The sequence below is a fragment of the Ochotona princeps genome, chromosome X, assembly GCF_030435755.1.
Source record: "Ochotona princeps isolate mOchPri1 chromosome X, mOchPri1.hap1, whole genome shotgun sequence".
Taxonomy (NCBI): Eukaryota; Metazoa; Chordata; class Mammalia; order Lagomorpha; family Ochotonidae; genus Ochotona; species Ochotona princeps.
This window is the reverse complement of record NC_080865.1, coordinates 84,039,345-84,066,642: the sequence shown is the minus strand read 5'-3', so window position 1 is coordinate 84,066,642 and position 27,298 is coordinate 84,039,345. Positions and strand designations below refer to the sequence as shown.

The window sequence follows — 27,298 nt, the reverse complement described above, 5'->3', positions numbered from 1 at the left end:
TTATTTCTTTTGAAAAATAAAAATGTGTAGCTGTTACTTAATTGGCATAGTATATGTCATCTATTGTTTTGTTAATGCCTTCTGTTCTTGTTGCTGTCTTCCAGATCTTGTCACAAATACAGAAGTATGATAATTTAATAACACCTGTAGTAGATTCATTGAAATACCTCACTTCATTGAATTATGATGTCTTGGCCTGTATCCTTTCAAGTGAAGCAATGTGTAGATTTCATTTTGCTTTTTTTTTTTTAAGATTTATTTCATTTTAAATTCAAAATTACTGGAGGGTGAAGGCTGGTAGAGAAAGATTTTTTTCTCTCCATTGGTTCAGTCCCCGAATAACTGCAATGGCCAGCCCTTGGCCTGTCTGAAGATAGGATCCAGGAGCTTTCTCCAGGCCTTCCTCATGGGTACATGAGCCCAAGTGCTTGGCCACGCTCCACTGCTTTCCCGAGTGCATTAGCAGAAGCAACCATTACACAATCTGACAATTTTATGGGTTTGCCCTCTGAGACACTTTGCCAGCCCCAGGCTTCATGTTTCATAGATCCCTCCCCCTTTTTTAAATTACTAGAAAGGCAGGTTTACAGAGAGGCAGAGAGAAACACCTTCCATTCTCTGGTTTACTCCTCAAGTGGCCACAATGGTTGGAACTGAGCCGAACTGAAGCCAGGATCCAGGAGCCTCTTCCAGGTCTGCCACGCAGGTGCAGGGTCTCAAGGCTTTGGATCGTCCTCTACTGCTTTCCCAGGCCCCAAGCAGGGAACTGGATGGGAAGTGGAGCAGCTGGGACATGAATTGGCATCCATATGGGATTCTGGCAATTGCAAGGCAAGGATTTAGCCACTGAGGCATCAAGCCAGGCACATATTTCATGGATCTTAATGGTGAACATTTTGTTTTCCTTAAACAATGTGGGAGCGGTGATCTGAGGTTTATGCAGGTGACTTATCTGACGCTTGGCTGTTCAAGACTGAAAGTGATTGTGTGTGTGCATATGTATCTGTCTTGTATAAAGGGGTGATGCTGTATTTATCAAACATCTGTGTTTTTAATATTTACTTGTTTTCATTTGAATGATAGATTTGTTTTTTTTTAAAGATTTATTCATTTTTTTTTATTACAGCCAGATATACACAGAGGAGGAGAGACAGGAAGATCTTTCGTCCGATGATTCACTCCCCAAGTGAGCCGCAACGGGCCGATGCTGCGCCGATCCAATGCCGGGAACCTGGAACCTCTTCTGGGTCTCCCACGCGGGTGCAGTGTCCCAATGCATTGGGCCGTCCTCGACTGCTTTCCCAGGCCACAAGCAGGGAGCTGGATGGGAAGTGGAGCAGCTGGGATTAGAACCTGCGCCCATATGGGATCCCGGGGCTTTCAAGGCGAGGACTTTAGCCGCTAGGCCACGCCGCCGGGCCCTGAACGATAGATTTGTAGAGACAAAGAGAGATAGAAAAATCTGCCACCTGCCGATTCACTCCCCAGACAGCTAGAATGAGTAGAGCCAGGCTGATCCAAAGCCAGGAACCTGGAGCTTCTAGGTCTCCCACATTTGTGCAAGGGCCCAAGTATTTGGACCATCCTCCAATTCTCTGGGCCATTAACAGAGAGCTGGATCTGAAGTGGACCATCTAAGACTTGAATTGGTGCCCATTGGGATGCTGGCTTTGCTTGAGGCTAAATATACTTTACCATGGTGGTGGTCCCTCACAAACATCTTTGAATTTTGTTACGCTTTTTAAAGATGGGGAAGAAGCCAAAGAGGAAATGTGGGTACCACAGTTGATATCTTTTTCAATAATTTGTAACAATCTGAAGTAAGCTTCCCCCATTATGTGTATGGTATTTTTTTTTTGTTTTAAAAGGGCTTTTGTTACCAATGGTATGATTTCCAATTGTTTTCCTCAATATAATGAAAGATTGTATCATTGAAGCTTTAGCTAACCCAGAAAAGGAGCGAATGAAACATGATGACACAACCATCTCAAACTGGCTTCAGAGTAAGTACATTTTTCCAAAGGTGCCCTTATGTTGCTGGTAACTGTAATGTTACACATTCTCTTATCTGTTCTTTGAGACTCCTGAGCATCTATTTGCCAAGAATTCTTGGGGCTGTTTGGACACTCAGCTTGCTCTGTAGAGTGACCAAATTTTTTAGTGTAAAAATTCATGAAATTCATTAGGGTTTATGAAATCCTAATGTTTCTAACTTTAGATCATTGTTGGCTCTAGGGTATTTGGGTAAACAGTCCTAGGGAGTTGAAAATCCTCCTCTTTTTAGCTGTTAATTTTAGGAGGAGTAATTTTGAGGGAAATAATCTTTCTTTCCTCCCTTATATGAAGTTTCTAGTCACTGTGAAAGAAGAAAGACTTGGCTTCTTAACTAAAAAATGAACCACATGTTTTATATTACATTTTGTTTTTGATGATGTTTATGTAGTTGGTAAGGATGCATACCCATGTGGACTGCTGATTATGGTGGGAAGGGTTGAGAATTAGGGGGAAGTGGATGAGACCATTGGTTCCAAATTTTCTTTTTCTTCTTCCTGTATCTGGGGAAGAGAAGGAGAAAAGGGGAGAAGCCGCACCCAGCATCCTAACCGCATCAGTACCTGGGCCTGGGGACGGACACCTGATGTCATCTCAGGAGCTCCCATGTGGAGCATGCTCCGAGGGCTCTGCTTAAGTGGATTGATTAGTTCTGAAATGCTGTCGATCTCACAGATCCAAGGATGAGGAAATCCTTCCAAGGTCCAATAGTTGACATAGTCCACCTTAGAATCTCCATTCGCCCAGATATTTACTATCAACAAACATTTCTTTTTATTTCGTGTACTTTTGATTTCTAGCAGCCAATTCCCATTCTTTCATTCTATCATGTCATTTTCTGGTTTTCCTTTAAATTCTGAAAGGCGTAATAAATTATACAAGTGCTTTATTTTGGAATCAGGTCCTTGCTGTCCAACTTCTTACCTTCCCAGTATTCTACCATCCATTAATACTGAACTTGTGCCCTTTTTTTTGGCCCGTTTACATATGTTAGTTTCTCTCCATAGAATATTCCATGACTTATCATGCCCTGGTTCCATATTCTGTTTATTAGTTAGATTTCAAGTTAAAAGTTATTTTGGAAAGCTTTACATATTAATGCTATTACCCATAAGTCTGAATTAGATGTTCCTTCTTTGTACTCCCATTGAACTGTTTGTCTTAGTTATTGAACACTCAGTTTTAGCCGAAAGGTCGAGAAGTGATTCGTGTTAGTTAAGTTACTTTTCTGTATCTTCCACCAGATTGAGTGGTATATATTATGGCTTTCATAGAATTTTCTCTTCTAATCTTGACTGGGGATTTCCTCCTTACTAAATGTAAGGGCTATTAGTTAAAACTGGTCTTTTGCCTATTTTTCAGCCTAACAGAATTTTATGTTTTTCTGTGTCCCTTGAAAGCTAGTAGCATGTTCCTAGATAAAGTGAGTGATTGTTTTTTATTGGAATATTTGAGGGGCTGACGTTTGGTTACTTATTCAGGTTTATTGATTAACCTGTGAGATTTTGATGTATCATGATTAATCAGATTCCCCAGGTTTGAATCAGCGTACTAATTTACTCCACATGAACGTGATCTGTGTGTTCTGAATTTGCCTCTCAATAGGCTTATAGCAACCTTAGATGATTCTTGAAATGATTAAATAATGTACAGTGCTTATTAACATTTATGTTTAATGAAGTTACTGTAAATTCCATTTAATGATTTTAGTCTTGTAGTTCTCCCTACTTTGTTTTAAAAATTGACTTAGTTGATGAAATGATGAACTTCTGATTTTATGAGCTGCTTTTACTTTCTCTCTTGTTTCTAATTTATATAGGCCTGGCTAGTTTTTGTGGCGCAGTCTTTCGTAAATATCCAATTGATCTTGCTGGCCTTCTTCAATACGTGGCCAATCAGCTAAAGGCAGGCAAAAGGTAATTATATACAATGGTATATAAGTGAAATTAATAATTACAACATGTTGGAGTGGTATTGAATGAATTTTGTTGTAGGCTCAATATAACAATATAATAGTTGTTTTATTACCTGCATGCAATTTCATAATTAAAATAAACAATACTTTGATATGTAGACCCATTCTACAGCATTAAGTGTCATCGTTACGCTTAACTCACTAAAAAGACATGTTTGCTTATTTCAACTACCTGTTGATAAGCTTAGTAAGCTTAGTACACGCGTAATTTATGACAAAACACAGTGCACTGTTGATTGTGTCACTGGATTCTAATTGACCATAATTTCATTGGAAACCTGGTAGAATGTTTTGAGTAAACATATTATTTTTAAAACTTATTTTTAGATTTGAACTTACATGAAATATGAAGTTTACATACCTTTGGGGGCTTTTTTTATATGAGATTTATTTATTTCTATTGGAAATTCAGATTTACCGAGAGGAGAGACAGAGAGAAAGATGTTCTTTCTGCTGGTTCATTCCCCAAATGGTCGCAACAGCTGGAGCTGAGCCGATCCAGAGCCTGGAGCTTTTTTTTTTGGGGTCTCCCGCGTGGATGCAGGGTCCCAAGGCTTTGAGCCATCCTCTACTGCTTTCCCAGGCCACAAGCAGGCATACAGGACAAGGACTGGTGCCCATATTGGATCCTGGTGCATGCAAGGCTAGGACTTTAGCTACTAAGCTATTGTGCTGGGCCTTGGAGCCTTTATTCTTTATAAATTTGAGCTTATTCTGGGCCAGTATCAGTGCTTAGAGTTTGAGAGAGATTGTGTGTGTGTTTTATTTATTTTATTTCAAGGAGTTACTGAGAGTAGGAATGACATATCTTCTATCCCTTGTTTTATTCTCAAAAAATTTACCAGTAAATACTTAAGGATTTTATTAATTGTAAGACATTGTCACATACATTCGAAGTTGTAAATATAGACCATTCATTTTGAATAGTTTTGACCTGCTTATATTAAAAGAAGTGGTACAAAAAATGGCCGGAATTGAAATTACAGAGGAAATGACAATGGAGCAACTAGAGGCCATGACTGGTGGAGAGCAACTAAAAGCTGAGGTGAGAACTATTACTTTTGGTTATTCACTTTTTTGAAAAATTTATTTGTATTTGGAAGGCAATTTTTATAGCAGGAAGGACAGAAAAAGAGTTCTTCCATCTACCAGTTCACTCCCCAAATGGGCACCACTGAGCTGATCTGAAGTCAGGAGCCAGGAGCTTCTTTTGTGGTCTCCTACTGGGCACAGGGTTTTGGGCCATCCTCCATTGCTTTCCCAGGTTACAAACAGGGAGCTTAATTGGAAGTGGAGCAGCTGGGTCTAGAACTGGTGCTCACATTGCATGCCAGTGCTGTTATGCCACCACACCAACCCTGGTTACTCATGATGTTGGGCCATCTCATCTTGGTGTTGTATTATCTCATGTGTTAACTAAAAGGATGAAAACAGTACATTTGAGATTTTGAGAATGAATCTGCATTCACTGATCTTCCATTATACTTGTTAGTTCTTGTTAATCTGTTCTTAATTTATAAAGTAAACTTACCAGATACGTGCGTGAATATAGGAAAAAGCAGTGAATATGATTTATTGTTTGCAGTTTCAGACATCCGTTGTTAGTCTTAGAACATACCCCTGTGGGCGAGGAGATACTACTGTATGCCTGGTTATAGTATAGAATCTGAAGAGTATGTTAGTATTGAGTACATAAAGCCAACTGCCAAATGTTATGCATGCCTTTCAAGGGCAGAGGCATAGAAACAAAGCGGAGAGATTTTCCAAATGCAGGTTCACTCCCTAAATGTCTGCAACAACCAGAACCGTAAAAGGTCCTCCTGGTTTCCCCAAGTGCTTGAACCATCAGTTGCTGCTTCTCAGGATGTGCATCAGTAGGAGGCAGGCCTGGAAGTGGAGTTGGGACTTGAACCAGGCACTGTTAAGGAATGCAGTTGTCCTAAGCGTCAGCTTGACATCTGCCAGAAGCCTATCCCGTGGATCATGTAGATCTCTTTAAAAAGCTAAAACAGAATGTGAAGCATTTGTGTGTGGCTGTTTTTCACATCAGGTTCCATGGATTACAGTATAACATGCTGAGATTTTTTTGTGTCTTGTCTTGTGCAGGGTGGTTATTTTGGCCAGATCAGAAACACTAAAAAATCTTCTCAAAGGTTAAAGGATGCACTATTGGACCATGATCTTGCTCTTCCTCTATGTTTGCTTATGGCCCAACAGAGGAATGGTGTAATCTTTCAAGAAGGCGGAGAAAAACATTTGAAACTTGTTGGAAAGCTCTATGACCAGGTAAATTAGTAGTTTCTTTTGTATTGGTGCAAATTTTTGACCAAATAAAGGAAAATAGAGCATGTGATAAAATTTGAAAAATGTTATTTTGTGCATAATATTATGAAATGTTCTAACATAAAATAGACACTTAGGAAATAAGACCATTATTTATACAAATTATGATATTTAGGCAATAACTCAGGTATTGTATGTATAAGGTTTTCAGTTAGACCTTTTGTCATTAAATTTCTACAACCTTGATATTTTCATTCTCATTTTTTCTGATTATTGGAAGTCTTGAATTTCATTTATAAGAAAGTAGATGCTGTGTAGTAGCTAGTGCTTGCCTCTAGCCCATTTGTTAGCTGAATTTTTTTGTTGAGTTTTTGAGCTCCTTATTTATTTAAGACATAGAAGTCTGCAGATGTTTTCTCTTGCTCAGTTGCCTCTTTGTTGAGTATTACCTTGCCTTGCAGAACCTTCTTAGCTTGATTCAATCCCATGTCTGCTTTTGCTTCTATTGCATGAGCTACTAGGGTCTTACTTAAGATGGCTTTGCCTCTCCCAGTGTCTTGCATCATTTCCCCTAGCAATTTGATGGTTTCAGGCCTCAGGTTTAGATTTCTAACCCATTGTGAGTTGATTTTCATTCAGGATTTTTTGTGATTCCATATGAATTTGAATCAGTTTTTTTTGAGATCTGAGAATGCTTTTACTATTTTGATTTGAATCACATTGAATCTGTAAGTTGGTTTGTGTAGTATGGACATTTTGATGATATCGGTTCTTCTAATCCATGGGCCTGGATGGGTTTTCCCTTTTTGTGTGTTCTCTTCTATTTCCTTAGTGCTCTGTAGTTTTCATTGTAGAGAACTTTTACATACTTGGTTAATTTAATCACAAGGTTTTTAAATTTTTTTGTAGCTATTGTGAATTGGACTAATCTTACAAGTTCTTTCTCAACTATGACATTGTTTATTCAATTGCTATTTTTTTTCCAACCGTTTAGAGTTCTAATATTAATAGAATCTTTAGTTTCTTTAGATAGAGAACCATATTTTCTGCAAGCAGGAATAATTTGATTTCCTTTCCTTTCCAATGTCTATCTCTTTGATTTATTTTTCTTTGGCTCTGGCTAAAAAGTTCCACAATTAAATTGACTAGCAGTAGTGAGGAAGGGCATACTTTTCAGGTTTCAGATCTCAGTGGAAGTGCTTCCCAGTATTCTGCAATAGGATAATGGCTAGGAGTTTGTCATATATTGTCTTCATTGTGTTGAGACATGTTCCTTCTGTACTCAGTTTGCTTAAAGACTTGTTTTTTATTTGAAAGGCAGTTACACAGTAAGAATGAGAGACAGAAAGAGAGGGAGGGAATCTTCTGTCCACTGGTTCACTTAACCAAATAGCCACAATGGCCAGAGCTGAACTTTTCTGAAGCTAGGAGGCATGCGCTGCTTCTGGGTCTCCCACGTGGGTGCAGGGGCTCAAGGACTTGAGCCATCCTCCAGTGCTTTCCCAGGTCACAAACAGGGATCTGAATCCAAAATGTAGAAGCTGGATTCGAACCAGCTCCTCTATGGGATGTTGGTGCTATTGGCAGAAGCTTACTGTACTATGTAATGGCACCAGTTTGGATTTATTTGTTAAATTGATACATCACATTTATTCATTTGCTTATGTGACCTACATGCCAGGGGTAAATCCCACCTGATCTGGGTGAATGTTTTTGATTTGTTGTTGGATTTGATAAACTAGTATTTTTTTTGTTTGTTTTTGAGGATTTTTGTATCTGTTCATCAGGGATATTGGTCTGTTTGTTGCGTTTTTTTTTTTTTCTCAATTTCCAGTTAATATGATGCTGACCTCATAAAAGGAGTTTGGGAGAATTCCCTCCTTTTCATTGTTTGAGTAGTTTAAGCATTGGAAATAGTTCTTTAAAAGCTTAGTAGAATAGAGCAATGAAGCTGTCCATCCCTGGGGTTTTCTTTGCTGACTGTGCCTTTACTACTGAATCCATCTCTGTTATTGCTCTATTTAAAGGTTTCTGTGTCTTTATAACACAATTTTGCTAGGTTTTGTCTAGAAATCTATCACTTTCTTCCCAGGTTTTCCTGTTTATTGACATGTAGCTGTTCATAGTAATTCCTACTGATTCTTTTTATTTCTGTGGTATCTGTTTTAATATACCCCCTTCATCTTTGATTTTTTTTTAAACATTTTAATTTTTATAATACTATTTACATAGGTGAGAGGGATGCATGCCCATGTGGGTCTCTGATTAGGGTAGGGAGGCTCAAGGTATGGAGGAAGGTAGGAGGGACAAATGTTTCAGCATCTCTTTTTCTCCTGTGTCCACAAGTGGGAAGAGGAGGGGGTGCCACTGCTTGTTGTCCAACTACATCAGCACCCAGGGGAGGGGGCAATTATTTGATTATGCCTTAGAAACCCCGATGTGGGGAAGAATGTTCCGAGGGTGTTACCTGAGTTATTTGGTATTTTTGAGAAGATATATTGGCTGACAAAGTCCTTAGTGCATCCACTGGCCCTGTGTCCTAGCACTTAATGCTATAAACTTTCCTCTTAGTACTGCTTTTGCAATGGCCCACAGCTTTTGATAAACTACTGTTTCTATTTTGGTTTCAAGAAACTTTATGATTTTATTTTTTAAAATTTCTTCAGTGACCCATTGATTATCCTGTAACATGTGAATTTACATGTAATTTTAAGTGCTCCTCCTGTTGCTTGTTTCTGGTTTTATTCCTTTGTGGTCTTAGAAGAAACATGGTTTGGATTCTGTCTGGTCTGTATTAGAAAATATTCCCTGTGCTGATGATAAGAATATATGTTTTGTAGCTATTGAGTGAAATTTCTATAAATATATATTCCTATGTACATATATTGGATTATATATATATTTGCTCAGTAGTAAGGTTCCACTTCTATGTATTTTTATTGGATTTCTGTCTAGATTTCTGTTGATGAGATTGCAGTTTTGAAGTCACCCACCATTTTTGTATTGTAATCTGTCTCACTTGAGGTCTAGTACTATTTGCTGTATATATCTGAAGGGGTCTTGTGTTCAGTGTATATGTATTTAGTGATCATTGTATCTTTTGGCTGGGTTTAAAGATGTATTTTTATTTGAAAGGCAGATTTAGAGATAAAGTGCAGGAGGTTCCATTTGCTGATTCATTCCCCACATGGCTAAGTTGGCTGAGGCTGGGCCTGTCTGATGCCAGGAGCTTCTGGATTTTCCATGTGGGTGAAGGGGCCCAAGCTTGTGCACCATTTTCTGCTGTTTTCCCAGGTATATTAGCAGAGAGCTAGATCAAAAATTTGGATAGCCAGGAACTGGTGCCCGTATGGGATGCTGGCAGTTAAGATAGAGGTTTAACCTGATCCACCATGTTGCTGGCCCCTGAATCAAACCTTTTATCAAGATATAATGTCTTTTTCTAGTTTTTTAAAATAAATATTTATTTATTTTCTTTTTTAAAAATTTATTGTATTGTTGTTGACAATGGTTACATAGTTAATTACGGTTAAAAAAAAAGGTTCGGGGGTATAGGGAAGTGGGTAATACTATTATGTCCATATTGTTTCCATCATGTATCCGAGGTAAAGGGGAATATTGAGGGAGAAGCCTCACCCGGTTTCCCGCCCACCCCAAGTCCCGGATGTGGGGCATGCTCTGAGATATTTGCTCAAGTGGTTTTAATAGTTCTCCAGTTATGAATCGCTGCCAGTTTTGCTCGATGAGGTCGTCCACTGATTGATATGGTCCATCATAAAGTCTCCGTTTGCCCCATATTTCGCTGCCAACAATATACAGCTGAGATGAATGATTGACTTGTTCTGTCTTCTGTCTTGGTTAGAGTTCTGAGTCCAGCAGTTCGATTGGGGAGAAAGAAACTTTGAGGTATTCTCAGACTAGATTCTTGTATGTTCTAGCAAGCACAGGGCCCGGCACAGTCCATCACCCTGATCAGCTGGTGGTTTCAATTGCTGTGTTGTTTCTGTTTTCAGTCCCGAGTTGCACTGGAACCAATGGGTGTTGCAGTCCAGTCTGGTTCGGCCCTTACATCAACCAGTGGGAGCTGCAGCCTAGTCGGGGCGACCCACAATAACCCCCACCAGGCCTGCCCCCTACCCTGGTTTGCCAGTATGTGTAGCAGTAGACCAGTCTGTCCCCCATCCCATTTGGCTCTGGTACTTGTCACTGGGTATTAAAGCTTAGTTCCATCTAACCAACTCAACCATCCAGCCCTCACGGATGTTGTTGAGTGCCTCTCTGTCTAGCCACCCCAGCCCCCGTCCTAGTTTTCATGCCCTCCCACGGGAGTAGTGACCCAAGAAGGGGGAACCCACTTTTTCCCTCCCAGGTCTCTCTCTCTCCCGGTTTATGCACTCTTTATGTGGTTCTGTGGTTTGACTTGACAGAATTAGTCCCCAGTGCCAGCTGATGCCGTGGCCAAGCCCAAACATCCCTCACCCACTCTAATTTATGCTTGCACCAGCAGGAATAATCAGCCCAGCCTGGCTTTTCCCTGATCTAGGCCACATGCAGCGCACAGGTGTTGCAGCCTTGCTTAGTCTGGTCTGTCTCTATCCCAGCCCACACTCTCCAGTGGGAGTAGCTGTCTGGCGAGGGGACCAGCCCCTTAATCCCCTTGCCAGCTCTGCCCCTCCCTTCCTGGATCTCACGTGTGCTGGTTGGGTGCTGCAGTCAAATCCAGTACAGGCAACCACGCCCTGGCACTCCATAATGTGTACTGGTTTTGTCGCAACCAAACCCGGCTCAACCCACACTGTTCTGGTGCTCGGATTTGCCAGTGGATGACATGAACTGATTCAGCCTGGTCTGCCCCTGACCCATGCCGAATGTGTGCCAGTGGGAAACTTTCCATGGCCTATTCTGGGCTGTTTCCTGTCATGCTTCTTGCGCTTACCTGCAGGGACTGTGTCCTGCCAGAGGAGTTGCCCAGGCTCCTCCATCAGAACCCCTCCCAATGTCAGATTTTGCGCATACCAGGCGGTCCTTGAGCCAACCCTACTCAGTTCACCTCCTGTCCTAGCAGGAACAGTGGCTTTTCCTGGCTGGCTTTCATCCAATTCTGGTTCTTGTTGTTGGATGTTTCAGCCCAGCCATGGCTCGTCCATACCCACATACAGCTCACATATGACTTAGTAGGGGGTTGCGACCCAGCCTAGTCAGTCCCACATCTACCCTGGTTCTCCATGCCACCAGATGGTGTTGGGGTCTGAACTGGCCTGGTGCATCCAATCCCAGCTCACACTAGTGCCTTGGGTGACTATGACTGTTTCCTAGATAGAACGCAGCCCCCATTCCAGGACACGCACCCCTTGGTGGGAACCTCAACCCGGTTAGGGTGTCCCCTTACCTCCCCGATTGGGCCTGTTCCTAGCCGTAAATCGCGCACCTGCCCGTGGTTGCTCTGAGGACCAGTAGGTGCAAGAGCCTAGCTCCGTATGACCTGTGCTCCATGCTGGTTTCTAGTTTTGCTAGGTTTGCTTAGTCCTGCCCAGTACATTACGTTCCATTACCAGTTTCACAGCTCAGCATTGTTAAGTGATTAGAAGTTCTTCAAAGGAAGAGTTACTGGCATTGGGAATCTTTAGGATCGACTCAGATCCCAAAAACAGTGCGGTCAGCCTGGAGCTACCTAAGCAACGATTCAGACAACCAATACCCCAGAGCTCCCCGGCCGGGCCCAGCTCACCATGAGCACATGGTGGCTGGGATTGGGATCCGAGCTAGACGCTCCCTCCTGCAGCCCACAGCAGCCTCCTGCAGGCCCAAGGTTGCACCCCACCCCAATCCCGTCCACCACCCAATGAGGGCGGTGGGTGGGCCCTGGACCCACCCAGTCCCTGAGACTCCCCCCCCCCCCAGTGTACTCACCCGAAAGGAAGCAGTTCCCAAATCCAGGTGGGCCCAGGCCCAGCTCACCATGAGCACATGGTGGCTGGGATCGGGATCCGAGCTAGGCGCTCCCTCCTGCAGCCCACAAATATTTATTTATTTTTATTGAAAGATTTCCAAAGAGAAGGAGAGACAGAGAGAAAGATCTTCTGTTCTCTGATTCATTCCTCAAAAGGCTGCAATGGCTGGAGCCAAGCCAATCAGCAGGCAGGAGCCAGGATCTTCTTCCAGGTTGTCCATGTGGGTGCAGGGTCCTAAGGCTTTGGGCCGTCCTCTCTGCTTTCCTAGGCCACAAGCAGGGACCTGGAGGGGAAGTGGAGCAGGTGGTACATGAACCAGTGCCTATATAGGATTCCTGGTGTATACAAGGCAAGGACTTAGTTGCTAGGCATTGCCGTGTCTCTTTTTCTATTTTTTTTCTAATATGTATATAGCAACCTCTGCTTATTTTTGATTTCTATTTTACTGGTATATTTTTTTCCAGCCCTTTATATATATATATTATAAAAATTCTTTGTGAAGTGAAGTTTTTGGCTAGCATGTGGAGTCTTGGTTTTTAACACAGCCAATGTTAAGTGTTTTGACTGGAGACTTTATATAATGTGCATTCAACCTTATTGATAAAGACTAGCACCTGTCATTTGTTGATTATACTTGCTTTGTAAGTGACTTGGATGGTGTCATTTGTTTTCATGTTTACTTTTTGTTTTAAAGAGTAACAATCTTTTTTTTAAAGAGTCCTTTATGTTACTAAAAAAATCAGGATTTTTGAGGGAAATAGAAAATCTGTTGCTCTGTTTCTCCCTATCTGTTGATTCACTCTCCAGATCACTGCAGTGGCGAGAGCTGTTCCAAAGCTGGATCCAGGAGCTTCTTCCAGGTCTCCCTCATTGGTGTAGGGCCCAAGAACTTGCATCATCCTTCTCTGCTTTTCCAAGCCATTAGCAGGGAGCTGGACCAGAAGGGGGCAGGTGTGATGTGAACTGGTGCCCATATAGGATGCAGTGCCACCGGTGAAGGATTAGCTTGTTCTACCACCCTACTGGCTCCATTCATGTCTACTTCTAATGCAGGACTCCCTTCTGAATTTGTTGTAAAACTGGTCCAGTAGTAGTGAATTCTCTCAGGTTTTGCTTATCTGGGAAATACTCGATTTCTCCTTCTTTTCTGAAGGATAGGCTTGTTGGATATAATGTTACTGATTGGACGTTTTCTTGTTGAAGATTTGGATATGTCATCCCATTCTTTTCTGACTTACACAGTTTCTGCTTAGAAGTCTGATGTTAGTCTAATTTGTTTTCCTCTCTAGAACTTCATGTTTTCTTCCCAGGTGCACTGAGTAGATTTCATTGAGAATGGGGGAATTAGAACTGAATGTGACAGTCCTGTTACAGGGTCCAGTGGGGTAGTTACTCAGCTCTCCCATGATGGAAAGGCTATTTTCTTCTGAGCTACTGCTTGTTGGTGCTAGCCCCCAGAAGCTTCAGGGAAATTCCCCTGGATGTCACAGCACGAGTGAATGCAACTCCAGAGCTCATTCCCCCAGACCCCCACAGTCACACAGTATAGGGAGTGTGTTCTGGCAGTTTGCTCTCTGTTTGCTTCTGGAGCAGTGTCACGGAAGTCTGGTACACAATTTTTTGCTGCTGAGTCAGGTGCTTTGTAGGGGTAAAGATACATGATTATATATGTAGGTGGTCTGTAAAATCCGTTTTTAAGTTGCATAAATTTGGGTTCTTAATATTGTTAAAAGGACATATCTTACTAATTTTGAAAGTGTTTATGTTGGTTTTATAAAGTGGTAGTGTATTTCTACTTTTTTCCTTATTTATTGATTTACTTATTTATTTTTAGTGCCATGACACCCTGGTACAATTTGGTGGGTTTTTAGCATCTAACCTAAGCACAGAAGATTATATAAAACGAGTGCCTTCAATTGATGTGCTGTGTAATGAATTTCACACACCCCACGATGCAGCATTTTTCCTGTCTAGGCCAATGTATGCACACCATATTTCGGTAAGTACAGCTGTCTTTGCTGGATGATTATAGAAGTCAGGAATGATTATAAAATATTTTTAACTCTTTTAGAGGCATATTAATTTGACATATTTATTTAGCTTATATTCCTTTGAGAGTTACATCTTTTGTTAATATTCAGAGTCAAGCAGTGTTCATTGAAATTGTCTGTTCTTAAAGTGTATCATGTTCAGTTTATAACTTTACTTTTGGTACTCTGCCAGTTGTCCAGGTTGTAATCTGATAGACCCTCTAGAGTGCAGTGCTTATTTTCAAACATTGCTACAGATAAGAATCACCAGGGAAGCATCTTAAAAATCCCGAACATTTTTTCTTTTTTTTCTTTTTTTTTTATTCATTAATTACATTGTATTATGTGACACAGTTTCATAGGTACTTGGATTCTCCCCACCCCTCCCCAAACCCTCCCACCATGGTGGATTCCTCCATCTTGTTGCATGACCACAGTTCAAGTTCAGTTGAGATTCCCCCATTGCAAGCATATACCAAACATAGAGTCCAGCATCTTATTGTCCAGTCAAGTTCAATGGCTTCTTAGGTATACCCTCTCTGGTCTGAAGACAGAGCCAGCAGAGTATCATCCCGATCAATTAAAAACTCCAACATACCATCAGCAAAAATTTACATCATTATGGAATTAATTGACATAGTAATGAGTAACCAATATGTTAAAAGTAAATGCGAAATCTTAACCACCTTCTGTGACCACCTCATTGACGTTTCAATTTTAGTTTATACGCAACATATAACATACATAACATAACATGTTATACATAACATCATATCATCTTAAATTAAGGCAAACATGTGGTATTTAACCTTTTGGGATTGGCTCATTTCCCTTAGCATTATGGTTTCCAGTTTGGCCCATTTGGCCACAAAGAACTGCATTTTGTTTTTTTTAATAGCTGAGTAGTATTCCATGGAGTAGATGAACCATAGCTTTCTTATCCAATCCTCTGCTGATGGGCATTTTGGTTGCTTCCATGTTTTTGCAATTACTGATTGTGCTGCTATGAGCATAGGAGTGCATGTTGGTTTCTCATAAAACAAGTGTTCTGGATATATTCCTAGGAGTGCTCTTGCTGGATCATACGGTAGGTTGATTTTGAGTTGTTTGAATGTTCTCCATACTGATTTCCATAGAGGCTGTACCAGCCTGCAGCCCCACCAGCAGTGAAGTAGGGTTCCCTTTTCCCCGCAGCGTCGCCAGCAAGTGTTGTTGGTGCTTTTATTCATGTGGGCCAGTCTTACTGGCGTTAGGTGGTACCTCATTGATGTTTTAATTTGGATTTCCCTTATTGCCAGGGAACTTGAGCATTTTCTCATATGTTTATTTGCCATTTGGGTTTGTTCCTTTGTGAAGTGTCTGCCCATTTCTTGAGTGGTTTGTTTGTTTGGGCATTTTGGTTGTTTTGTAGTTCTTTGTATATTCTGGAGATTAGCCCTCTATCACCTACGTAGTGCGCGAAGATCTTCTCCCATTCTGTGGGCTGCTTTTTTACTTTGTTGATTATTTCCCTTGCTGTACAGAAGCTTCTTTGATGAGATTCCATTTGTTTATTCTGGTCTTGATTGCTATTGCCTTTGGTGTCCTTTTTAGGAAGTCGGGACCTACCCCTAGATCTTGCAGAGTATTTCCACCATTTTCTTCCAAAAGTTTGAAGGTTTCTGGATGTAGGTTTAGATCTGTTATCCATTTAGATTTGATCTTAGTGTATGGTGAGAGATGTGGGTCTATCTTTTTGTTTCTGCAGGCTATTAACCAGTTGTCCCAACAGCATTTATTGAACAGACCTTCCCATTTGCCTGGATTGTCATTTGTCTTTTTGTCAAAGATTATTTGGCTGTATCTGTGTGGGTTCCCTTCTGGTGTTTCTATTCTGCTCCTTTGATCTTCCTCTCTATCTTTGTGCCAGTACCAGGCTGTTTTGATAACCACTGCCCTATAGTATGTCCAGAGGTCCGGAACTGTGATTCCCCCTGCTAACTTCCTGTTCTTCAGGATGGTTCTAGCTATTCGGGGTTTTTTGTGTTTCCAGATGAACCTTTGAATCATTGTTTCCAGATCTGTGAAGAATGTTTTGGGCAATTTGATTGGGATTGCGTTGAATGTATATATTGCTTTTGGCAATATCGACATTTTAATGATATTGAAGCATCTTAAAAATCCCGAACATTTTTTTTAAAAAAAATATTTATTGGAAAAGTGTAGTGACAAAGAAAGGGGGAAAGGAAAGATTTCTTCCATCTGCTGGTTTATTTCCCAAATAGTCAGGTCTGGGCCAGGCCAAAGCCAGAAGTAAAAAAAGCTTCATCCTGTTCTCCAAGTGGATGACTGGGACCCCGGTGCTTGGGCTATCTGTTGCTGCTCTTCTAGGTGCGTTAGCAGGGAGCTGCATCAGAAGTGGAGTAGTTGGAACTCTTAACTGGCACCTGGATATGGGGTGCTTGTAGTTGTAAGTGGTGGCTTATCCTATGATGTCAAAATGTTAGCCCCCAAACTTTATTCTTTAAGAAGATTATTGATTTGAAAAGCAGAGCCAGGGGTAGGGGGCCAGTGAATCAGGCACAGTCGTTTTCCAACTGCTGTTTCATTCCTTAAATGATAACAGCCTGGTCTAGGCCAGACTGAAGCCAGTATCTAGGAACTCCATCTGAATCCGCTACATGGATAGCAGGTACCGAAGTACTTGAGCCATCATCCTTCACCTTCCATGGGCACATTAGTAATAAGTTGGATTGGAAGCGGAGAAGGTGGGACTGGAACTAGCATGCCGGCGTAGGATTCTGGCATTTTAAGCTATAGCTTAACCTGCTATAGCATACTGCTCTCCAGTCATTTAAGTTGGCTATACCACTCCAAATATTTCAGTAACTTAAAGGATGCTTGGGAAGTTCTAAATTTCTTTTTTCTCTCTTTGTTGTTTGTTTTGAGAGGGAGAAACAGGGAGGTTTTCTGTGTTCTGGTTTAACTCGCAAATGTGCGCAGCAACTGTGGCTGGGCCAGTAAAGCCGAGAGCCTGGAGTTCAGTCTGAGTCTGCTCTGTTGGTGAGAGACCCTCATGCTTGAGGTGTGCATTACCTGCTGCCTCTCAGGGTGTGGATTAACAGGAAAGTGCTGTTTGTGGCAGAGCTGGTACTAGAAGCAGACACTGATGTGGAATGCTGGCATCTCAAGTGGTGCCTTAATTGCTGTACCAAACACCTACCCTGGAGTACATTTTGATTTCTTATACCAGTAAATCTGAGAATCTCTCCTGTTGACTACAGAGAATTCTGTTTCCTCTGTAAGAATATTTATGTCAGTTGACTTGATATTACTCATACTTACTAAGAAACTAAGAAATGAAAGAAAAATGAGAAAGCAAAAAGAAGAAGAAGAAGAAAGAAAAGCATCATTTCTCAAATCCCCCAAAATTCTTGCTGTATTGGTTTTGTAATTTCCAGGGAAGTTATGTTCCTGGTTCTTATTTTCTCTCCACTTAAGTGAAATTATTTGGAAATACAGTCAACCGAAGGTAAACTTTTCAACCATCATGTCCCTGAAGTAACTTTTTAATTCAAGTCAGGATGTGAGCGAGGAGAGAAGAGACAGCTTTCCTTTATCGGCCATTTGGCATGTTCACTGCAAAGTTGAGGTTGGGAGTTCAACTTTTCTTTCCCCTGAAAGCCTTGGTCAGTAAATTGTAGTAGTTCCATACAGTTACTGGAGCCCCAGCATATTCATTTTTTTGTAGGCTAAGATTCTGGCTCTTGGAGTTAGTTATTGTTATTTTAGATTGTATTCTGTATGAAGATTTTCAGTATACATTATGAGGATGATCTTGGCTCTGTCGTTTAAACTCAATGCCAACTTTTTTTGTTGATAGTGAAGTAGAGCTATATAGAAGATGTCTGCCAAAGGGATGCTGAGAAACTTTGTTTCTAATTGGTTAGTCAATTAATCATCCACTCTTAACTTTGTAAGATTTGAAAATAACCTTTTCTTTTCTTTTTTTTAAAGATTTATTCATTTTATTACAGCCAGATATACACAGAGGAAGAGAGACAGAGAGGAAGATCTTCCGTCCGATGTTTCACTCCCCAAGTGAGCGCAATGCGCGGTGCTGCACCAATCTGAAGCCGGGAACCAGGAGCCTCTTCCAGGTCTCCCACGCGGGTGCAGTGTCCCAAAGCTTTGGGCCGTCCTTGACTGCTTTCCCAGGCCACAAGCAGGGAGCTGGATGGGAAGTGGAGCAGCTTGGATTAGAACCGGCGCCCAGTGCGTTTAAGGCAAGGACTTTAGCTGCTAGGCCACGCCGCTGGGCCCGAAGATAACTTTTTCAAAGTTATTTAAAAGGCTGAGTTAGAGGAAACAGATCTTCTGTCTGCGTGATCATTCCTCAGGTGACTGCAGCGGCCGGAGCTGAGCCCATCCGCAGCAGCTGGGACTTGAACTGCGCTCCCTTATGGGATTCTGGTATCGCAGGCTCCAGCTTTATTAGGCCACAGCGCTAGCCCCCTTATTCATCTTTTTTTATTATTACTGTGCAACAGGCACTGTCTTCCTAGATTCCTTAGAATCTCTTGGTCCTGGGTCTGGTGTGGTAGCCTAGTGGCTAAAGTCCTCACCTTGCTTGCACCAGGATCCCATATGGGCACCGGTTCATGTCCAGGCTGCCCTGTTTTTCCATCCAGCTCCCTGCTTGTGGCCTGGGAAAGCAAGAAAGGATGGCCTTGGGGCCTTGAGCCCATGTGGGAGACCTGGAAGAGGTGCCAGGATTTGGATTGACTCAGCTCTGGCCATTTCAGCTACTTGGGGAGTGAACCAGCAGATGGAAGATATTTCTGTCTATAAATCTGCCTTTCCAATAAAAATTAATCTTAAAAAAAAAGAAGTCTCTTGGTCCAGAGAATTCTATTCTGTTTTTGTGCAGTTATGGCTTGTTTTTGTACCAATTCACAGTACATAGTTTTAGTCATACAGTCAGGGACCTGATTACTTGAAGGACTGAGTTTTAGAGATACTCTTCCCACACAAATGGAATTTCCCTTTCAGAATTGAGGAAGAATATAGAACTGTGAGGGGTCTTCAGAAAGTTCTTGGATAGTACCTGTTATGAAAAATATGTTTGAATTTTAATATTTTTGTGTCAAAATAAGCTTGGCTTTTAATTTCTGTGAACTTTTGAAGTAGCTCTGTGTAGATAGCCAAGTTAGAGATAAATCTGACCTGTAGTGTGTAATCACTCTTGGGAAAGGAAGTGCTTCAGCAACCTGGTTGCATTGGATGAGCATTCAAATTGCTCTGGTCATTCTGGCTTTTGCTTGTTGAAAGAGTCTTCAATGAAGGAGTGAAGGTGCAAGGGTGTTAGAGGCCTGCTAGGTCTCCTCCGTAGACGTGAACTACCAGAAGCAGGCTCCTCTTGGAAGTTACTCATCCAGGCATCGCTCAGTTTCTTGGGCTAGAAGCTTTCTGAATGGCAAACAGAAATATAGCAATAGTGTGAACTCAGTCCTGTTAAAATCTTCTCGTTCCCTCAGTGGCAACTGAGATGTAGAGCTTAATCTCGCCTGTTGACGGAGGAAGTGAGCTAGAAGTGGGAGTTCAGCTTTAGTAGCGGAATTTTCATCCTAAGTAAAAATCAAGTATAGCTGTTTTTTTCTTATGACTAACATATTTCCTAACAATATAAAGACCAAGTGGACGCGCAGCAATAGAGGTCATAGATTCAGAAGCAGGCAACTCTGAGCTTATCCTATAACCTTCTTCAGCTTGGAAATTTTACTTTCAAATTGTAGACACCTGTCTTGGATCTTGTGTTAGCAAGAGAGCCTTTCCCCCAGTTTGTATTCTAGATCTTGGCCAAATCAGATAGTTAGGTTATCTTATACGGCACTGTTTTATCCCATATTTCCTTAGACTCTCAGTAGATGGCATTCTACTCACCTCGATGCTTACTACCTTCCAAAAAGACTTTGTAGATTTACAAAATGCTTTGTTGTCTCAGCTAGCCCTCTCTCCCTCTCCCCTTCTCCCTCTCTCCCTTCCCTTCTCCTTTACCTCTGCCTGTCAACTCATGTTCTTTGTAGTTTTGCTACTTTGCTACTTTGTAGTTTTGCTACTCAATTGCTGGCATGCTCGCTAAAGTGGTTTAACAGGAGATAAATCTCACTTCCACAACAGTTATAAGGTTTTTAATTTCTGCTTGAGACACCCTCTGGAAGAAAGAATTTGGTATGCCTGTAGGTTAGCAAGCCGGAGAGTATGGTTTTTAAGGAAAGCAACTGGGCTATAAGGAGCTGAAATGTTTCCTGTCACATAGCAAAATTGGAAGCCAACTAGTTTGTGGTTACTTGTTTTAACATAAATTGAATGATATAAGTGCATCTTGTGTAACCTGGTTTTAGAACTTAATTTAGATTCACCTTAAGGATGATGCCTAATCCAAACAGAGTTTCCTAGGTGAGAGCTCTTTTTCTGCTAGGTCAGTAAGGTCAGTAAGGTATGAAACAGTAGCGACTCGGGGACATGATAGACATTCCTTCCCTCTTGTGGTGAAGAGTACAGCCTTCCTCTGACTCTCCCAAATTAGGAAATGCGTTAAGGTGAAAGAAGCTGCTACAAACTTCAGTATACCATAGGTGTTCCTAGAACATTTTATTTGACTAAACAGCAGGTTAGCCAGCTGTTTCCCGGCTCGCATGAGACTACCAGTTTTAATACTAAAAATCTTGCCTCTTCAGAAACCCGTAAGTGAGCAAACCTGAACAGTTAGTCATTGTACTCCTTGGTCTTTGCAGTAATTTCTTTAAAGTCTCTTAACGGATACATTTTTAAGATTCGATAGGAACTTCAAGTAAATGATGCTGCTACCTTCTGTCCTGGTTACCTGTTGTTCCTTCCATTCTTCCCCTTTACTAATTTCAAGTCCTTCCAGTTTTGTTCCATTGACTATCTCAAAAGCAGGACTGGAAACCCTAGCATGTTCAGTCCCTAATGCAGCAGTCAGAGGGGATAGGGTGGGGTGTGGATGGCGGCTGGGGAGTACACATGTCCTTTTCCCTTACTCAACAGGTCAGATTTAATAAGAATCCTCTCACAAATTCCTAGTCGAAATGTGGAACAATTGTAATAGCTTTCAGGGATGATTTATCTTAAAATTAATGCTGTGTGTAAGAAAGTAAAATTCTTTACAGCAGTTTTGAGATTACTCATCTTTGAATTCCTTAAAGAGGCATACAGGTTTTTATACCCTGAAAGTCAAAAGCTACTAATTGTATTGTGTGTATATGTATGTATGTATTTTTACTTTTTGTCTTCAGTCGAAGTATGATGAACTGAAAAAATCAGAAAAGGGAAGTAAACAGCAACATAAAGTGCATAAGTACATAACATCGTGTGAGATGGTGATGGCTCCTGTCCACGAAGCAGTGGTCTCCTTACATGTTTCCAAAGTCTGGGATGACATCAGCCCTCAATTCTATGCCACGTTCTGGTCGTTGACAATGTATGACCTTGCAGTTCCACACACCAGCTATGAACGAGAAGTCAACAAACTTAAAATCCAGATGAAAGCAATTGATGACAATCAGGAGATGGTAGGTTTGTGTTCTCATCAGTAAAATATGATAACTTCGTTAATTTAGTAATACCCGTATTTTGAAATTGTTTCAGCTTTGGATCCTTAAAGCTGTGATGTTAATGTTTTATATTGTGCTTTGTTAAGTGTGTTTAATGGTAAGCTCAGTGGGTGGAGCAGGGATTTGGTCAGTGGATTGAAGTTATAATTAATGAAGAATCATTTGAATTTGTCTTTCTACTAAAGGCTGTGCTGGTAAGGTGAAATGATCTGTGTAACTTGAATTGTAAGGGTAGTGTGAGTTCCCAGAAAGGGGAAGTTTGTAGGAGAGGACTTACTCCCTCTTACTGAGTCTTGTGCTGGGCTTCCCTTTAACATCACTTAGGTTGCAAATGCAGATGCAGATGGGGCACTGTAGTGGCTGGAAGCAGTGGGGTTTTAGGTTACACTCATTGCAGTAAATGGGTGTAGTGACAGATTCAAATAGTTAGGAAAGGGCTACTTTATGGCATTTAAATTCAGGTTGAAAGTTGCCTGGGTAAAACGTGAGAACTGTTTCGGGATCCTGAATAGGGAATGATGGTAAAGAATGGTAGTTTCACAAGAGTATTCATGACAGCAATGTGAAAGATGATTTTTTAAAAAAGCTATTTCTAGTATGTATTTGACAGAAGGAGAGGGAGACACCAAGGGAGATCTCTCATCTGCTGAATTGTTCCCATATCCCCACAACAGCTGATGCTGGGCCAAACCGGGGGCAGGAGCCAAGGAGTGCACCATTGCTGCCCATGTGGGTGACAGGGACCTAAGCCCTCACCTGCTACCTTCCAGAATGTGCATGAAACAGGAAGCTGGAATTGGGAATACTCCACGATTTGAGCTCAGGCACTGCAATGTGGGCTGTGGGCATACAAGCAGCATCTTAACTGCTGTGCCAAGTACCTGGCTCTGAAGGATGCCGTTGAGGAAGGAAGAGACTAGTAGTAGTAGACCAGAGGCCTTGTTGGTAGCTTTTCTGGGTAACTCATCATGAAGTTCTGAGGCCGTAGACTAGTGGAGCTAGTAGGTATGCACAAGACTTGTCAACAAGTAGAATACAAGAGAGACAGAGGGTTTCACCTCTAAGACTAGTATTACTGGGAAGGTGGCCTGTTTTGATGCTTATGAGGACTTGGGTACAGTTTTGGATGTGTTGAATGAAAGGAACAGCAGCACATCCAGATGAACCTATTATAAATCAAGCTTGAAATAATTATAAATTGTCAACATTCATCTTTTTACATTTTTAAAAAGATTTATTTAGTTTTATTGCAAAATCAGATATACAGAGAGGAGGAAAGACAGAGAGGAAGCTCTTCCATCCATTGATTTACTCCCCAAGCTGCTACAACATCTGGAACTGAGCTGATCCGAAGCCGGGAACCAGGAGCCAGGAGCTTCTTCCGCGTCTCCCACACAGGTGCAGAGTCCCAAGGCTTTGGGCTGTTCTCGACTACTTTGCCAGGCCACAAGCAGGGAGCTGGATGGGAAGTGGGGCTGCTGGGATTAGAACCGGCGCCCATATGGGATCCTGGCGCATGCAAGGCGAGGACTTCAGCCACTAGGCTGCTGCACTGGACTTTTTCACATTTTTCAATATCTTTTTTTTTATACTTTGTAGCCTCCAAATAAAAAGAAAAAGGAGAAGGAACGCTGTACCGCCCTTCAAGACAAGCTTCTTGAAGAAGAGAAAAAACAGATGGAACATGTACAGAGAGTTCTACAGAGGCTGAAACTGGAAAAGGACAACTGGCTTTTAGCAAGTAAGTTATTGCAATTGTTACATTCTGCTGCTGTTAAGTTTAAATAAAGCTTTATCATTCTGAATGTTCTCATATTTTAACTCAGTGTTCACTCTTTCATTTTTTGGTTATTCATAAATGCAGAGTCAACCTCACATGGTCACTGAAGGAACTGATTAAATTGCTGGTGAAATGATGCCATTGGCAGCTTATTACTTACATTTTCTCTATAAAGTCGTTTTTTGGGGAAATCACAGAGTGAAAAGATAGCCTTAACTCAGTCATAGCAGTTTGGTTACAAACTATAAATAGTTTGTGGTGTTTTGGCATTCTCTACACTACAGTTAATATGTTGTCATGTTTAGTGACCTTCAGGCACTCGAGGAAGAAATTTACCACTTAATATATTCTTCCCTTATTTTTAGAATCTACCAAAAATGAGACCATCACAAAATTTCTACAGCTGTGTATATTTCCTCGATGTATTTTTTCAGCAATTGATGCTGTTTACTGTGCTCGTTTTGTTGAATTGGTACATCAACAGAAAACTCCAAATTTTTCCACACTTCTTTGCTATGATCGAGTAAGTTCTTTTTATTGCAACGCTTAAAAAGAAAGTCTTGCACAAAGACATAGCTGAACATTATAATCTGCAGGTATATTACTGTGTGTGTGGTTAAAAGCATGATCTCAAGAGCCAAGTGCCTGAATTTGAATCCTAGCTCTTCTGCTTTCTAGCTATATGCTCTTTGGCAAGTTATTTCAACTGTCGATACCTCAGTGTTCTTATCTGTATAACAGGGTTATAGCACTTTTTTTCATAAGATTGCTGTGAGGATAAAATGAGTCATATCTGAAAAGTAGTTTGAGTATTACCTGGTATGTGATAACCTAGTAACTCAGCATTTGAGGTCACATGTTGATTGTTACTAGGTAGAACTTGTTCTACTTCGTTCCTGGGGGAAAAAAAAACCAGCCAGAATAGTTGCAAAAGCTACACCATCATGCATTCATAGACGCCGGGAAGCTTTTCAGGATGGTCATATTCACAGATTGGTACCCATTTTTCTTGCCACGTTTTGTGGTTTACACTTGATCTTAGCCAAACAACCGAGAAGCAATCCATTTTGTGATTTACAGTTGTGGCGTGTGTTACACAGCATGTCAGCTGCCTGTATCAGGTTTGCCTCTGTTTTCTGTTCCTTAACTCCAGTAATATGTGTGGTTATTATGTGATGATGATGATAGTCTTGTCTTCTCTCACTGCAAACTTGCTTTCTTTTATAAAAGCTTTTTTTTTTTTTTCTAAAATTGCTTTACAGATGTGCTGTTTCTGCACAAAAGTCAAAGTCTCCAGAGGTCTCTACAAGTGGGAATATAATAGGGGGAGATACATTTTGTTACACTTACGTGTTAACATATAACTCACTGTAACAAGATCTTTTTAATGTTTTCAGCTGATACTGACTTTGATTTTACTTTTCAAACTTTTTTCCCCATAGGTTTTTTCTGACATAATTTATACAGTTGCAAGCTGTACTGAAAATGAAGCTAGTCGATATGGGAGATTTCTTTGCTGCATGTTAGAAACCGTGACCAGGTGGCACAGTGATAGAGCCACATATGAAAAGGTATGACTAGTACATTTTATCTGTGTATGTAATGGCCACTTGCAGTAATCTCTCAACTGTTCATTTTTAAGACGATAGTCAAGATTAAGATTTGGTTGTCAAACGGTATTTTAAAAGCACAATATTGGTTCATGGAAAGTGCTGCACAATTTTATTTCAAACTGATCCTCCGAATTAACATTAAACAAACTGCGCCTCCCTGTGAAAACTACCTGTTGTCCAATGTATGTGATGTTTTTACATGCAATCAGTTATCTAGTCAACTTGACTTTGAGTTTCTACTCTTTTTATGAGACATTTCTTTTTTCTTTAGGAATGTGGAAACTATCCAGGATTCCTTACCATATTACGGGCAACTGGATTCGATGGCGGAAATAAAGCTGACCAATTAGACTATGAAAATTTTCGACATGTGGTACACAAATGGCATTACAAACTAACCAAGGTAAAAAAAAAAATGGTGTTTTAAAGGTAATTTTTTTCTTTTGTTTATACATGTCCTCTTATAATGCATTGTAAAACATTTGTTGCAGGCATCTGTACATTGCCTTGAAACAGGCGAATATACGCACATCAGGAATATCTTAATTGTACTCACGAAAATACTTCCTTGGTACCCAAAAGTTTTGAATCTGGGTCAAGCGTTGGAGAGAAGAGTGCACAAAATCTGCCAAGAAGAGAAAGAGAAGAGGGCTGATCTATATGCATTGGCTATGGGGTAACAGAATTATACTTTAATGTGATTTATGAGATTAGATGACAGAAGGATTCTGAAGACACTCTAAATGTTTAACAGTGTTGAAGTTTATCTTCTGCCTCATTTCAGGAGATTATGGGAGATTATGCGATCATGTTCCCACAGGCTGGTGAGAGTTGTTGCTTCCGATGATCAAGTTCCGGTCTAAACTGGATGATAGTTTCAAAACTCATATATAATCCACCTGAAATGGGAGGAAATGTAGTTTTATCATTATAGAGTTGTCAGATCTTATGGCGCAAAAGACGTAAAGTCATCTTAGTTTGAGTGTTAGTTCATGTTGAGATTTTTTTTTTTATATGAGGAAAGTTTTGCAGGGTTCTGAAAAATTAACGTTTTTTTTTTTGGATTCTCTTGGACCAAGTAGTGGGATGAATAATTTACTCATTTTGTTCTTTGAACCCCATGTTTGTTGTTTTTTTGTTTTGTGTTTGTATATTTAAACACTTTGTGCGACTTTCAGCTACTCTGGGCAGTTGAAAAGTAGAAAGTCATACATGATACCAGAAAATGAGTTTCATCACAAAGATCCCCCTCCGAGGAATGCTGTCGCCAGTGTACAAAACGGGCCTGGTGGTGGGCCTTCTTCATCGTCGATAGGAAGTGCATCTAAATCGGATGAAAGCAGTACTGAGGAGACTGGTATGCTTATTTTCAGACACTTTAAAGGAACATTGTGTTTTAGGACTGTGTCGTGCTGTAGCACATGAAAAATGCCATGCCTGCTTAGTATTACCTTTTATTTTTGTTGCTGTTCGTCCCTGGTAGGAGTATTAATGATTAAGAACTAGTCAGCCTTTTGCTTCTTCCTAGTTCTTCCTTAATTATTTTGCTGTGAAACTGTTTATTTACTTTTGGGGGTTTGTTAAATAAAACCATATTTTTATTTCAGATAAATCAAGGGAGAGATCTCAGTGTGGTGTGAAAGCTGTTAATAAAGCATCTAGTGCCACCCCAAAAGGGAATTCAAGCAACGGAAATAGTAGCTCTAACAGGTAGGAGCATTGGGCTTTAGGTCAAAATCGTGTTGGACTTGGAAATTTTGTAGGAACCCTTATTTTGATGATATGCTTATATCCTAGTTCTGATTATTATATTTGTTTGTCCTGTTGGTATATGCAGGAAGATAATGAGGTTAAATGATTGCTAAGGCTAGTGTGTGTAAAAAGGTCTTCAGTAATTAAGAGTGGTGACTGAGCTATCCAGCTAAGTAATCCAGCCAGCTAAATCCATTTACTGATAGTTTCCTTTTTTGTTTGTGGAATATAATTTGGTTTGTTGAC

The 27,298-nt window shown here is 40.8% G+C and overlaps 1 protein-coding gene across 6 annotated transcripts in view; it reads left to right on the top strand.

Moving 5' to 3' along the window:
* THOC2 (THO complex subunit 2) overlaps positions 1-27,298 on the top strand; it is a 101,174-nt gene that overhangs the window by 59,923 nt on the left and 13,953 nt on the right. For all 6 annotated transcript variants that reach the window (XM_058659109.1, XM_058659107.1, XM_004587664.2 and 3 more), the window contains 14 exons: positions 105-198; positions 1,923-2,003; positions 3,872-3,968; positions 4,955-5,072; positions 6,134-6,313; positions 14,096-14,260; positions 21,590-21,865; positions 23,507-23,648; positions 24,053-24,210; positions 25,130-25,258; positions 25,572-25,703; positions 25,792-25,976; positions 26,479-26,657; positions 26,908-27,010. In XM_058659109.1, the coding sequence (XP_058515092.1) occupies positions 105-198; positions 1,923-2,003; positions 3,872-3,968; positions 4,955-5,072; positions 6,134-6,313; positions 14,096-14,260; positions 21,590-21,865; positions 23,507-23,648; positions 24,053-24,210; positions 25,130-25,258; positions 25,572-25,703; positions 25,792-25,976; positions 26,479-26,657; positions 26,908-27,010 (2,039 nt within the window). The remainder of the gene's footprint in view (positions 1-104; positions 199-1,922; positions 2,004-3,871; positions 3,969-4,954; positions 5,073-6,133; positions 6,314-14,095; positions 14,261-21,589; positions 21,866-23,506; positions 23,649-24,052; positions 24,211-25,129; positions 25,259-25,571; positions 25,704-25,791; positions 25,977-26,478; positions 26,658-26,907; positions 27,011-27,298) is intronic.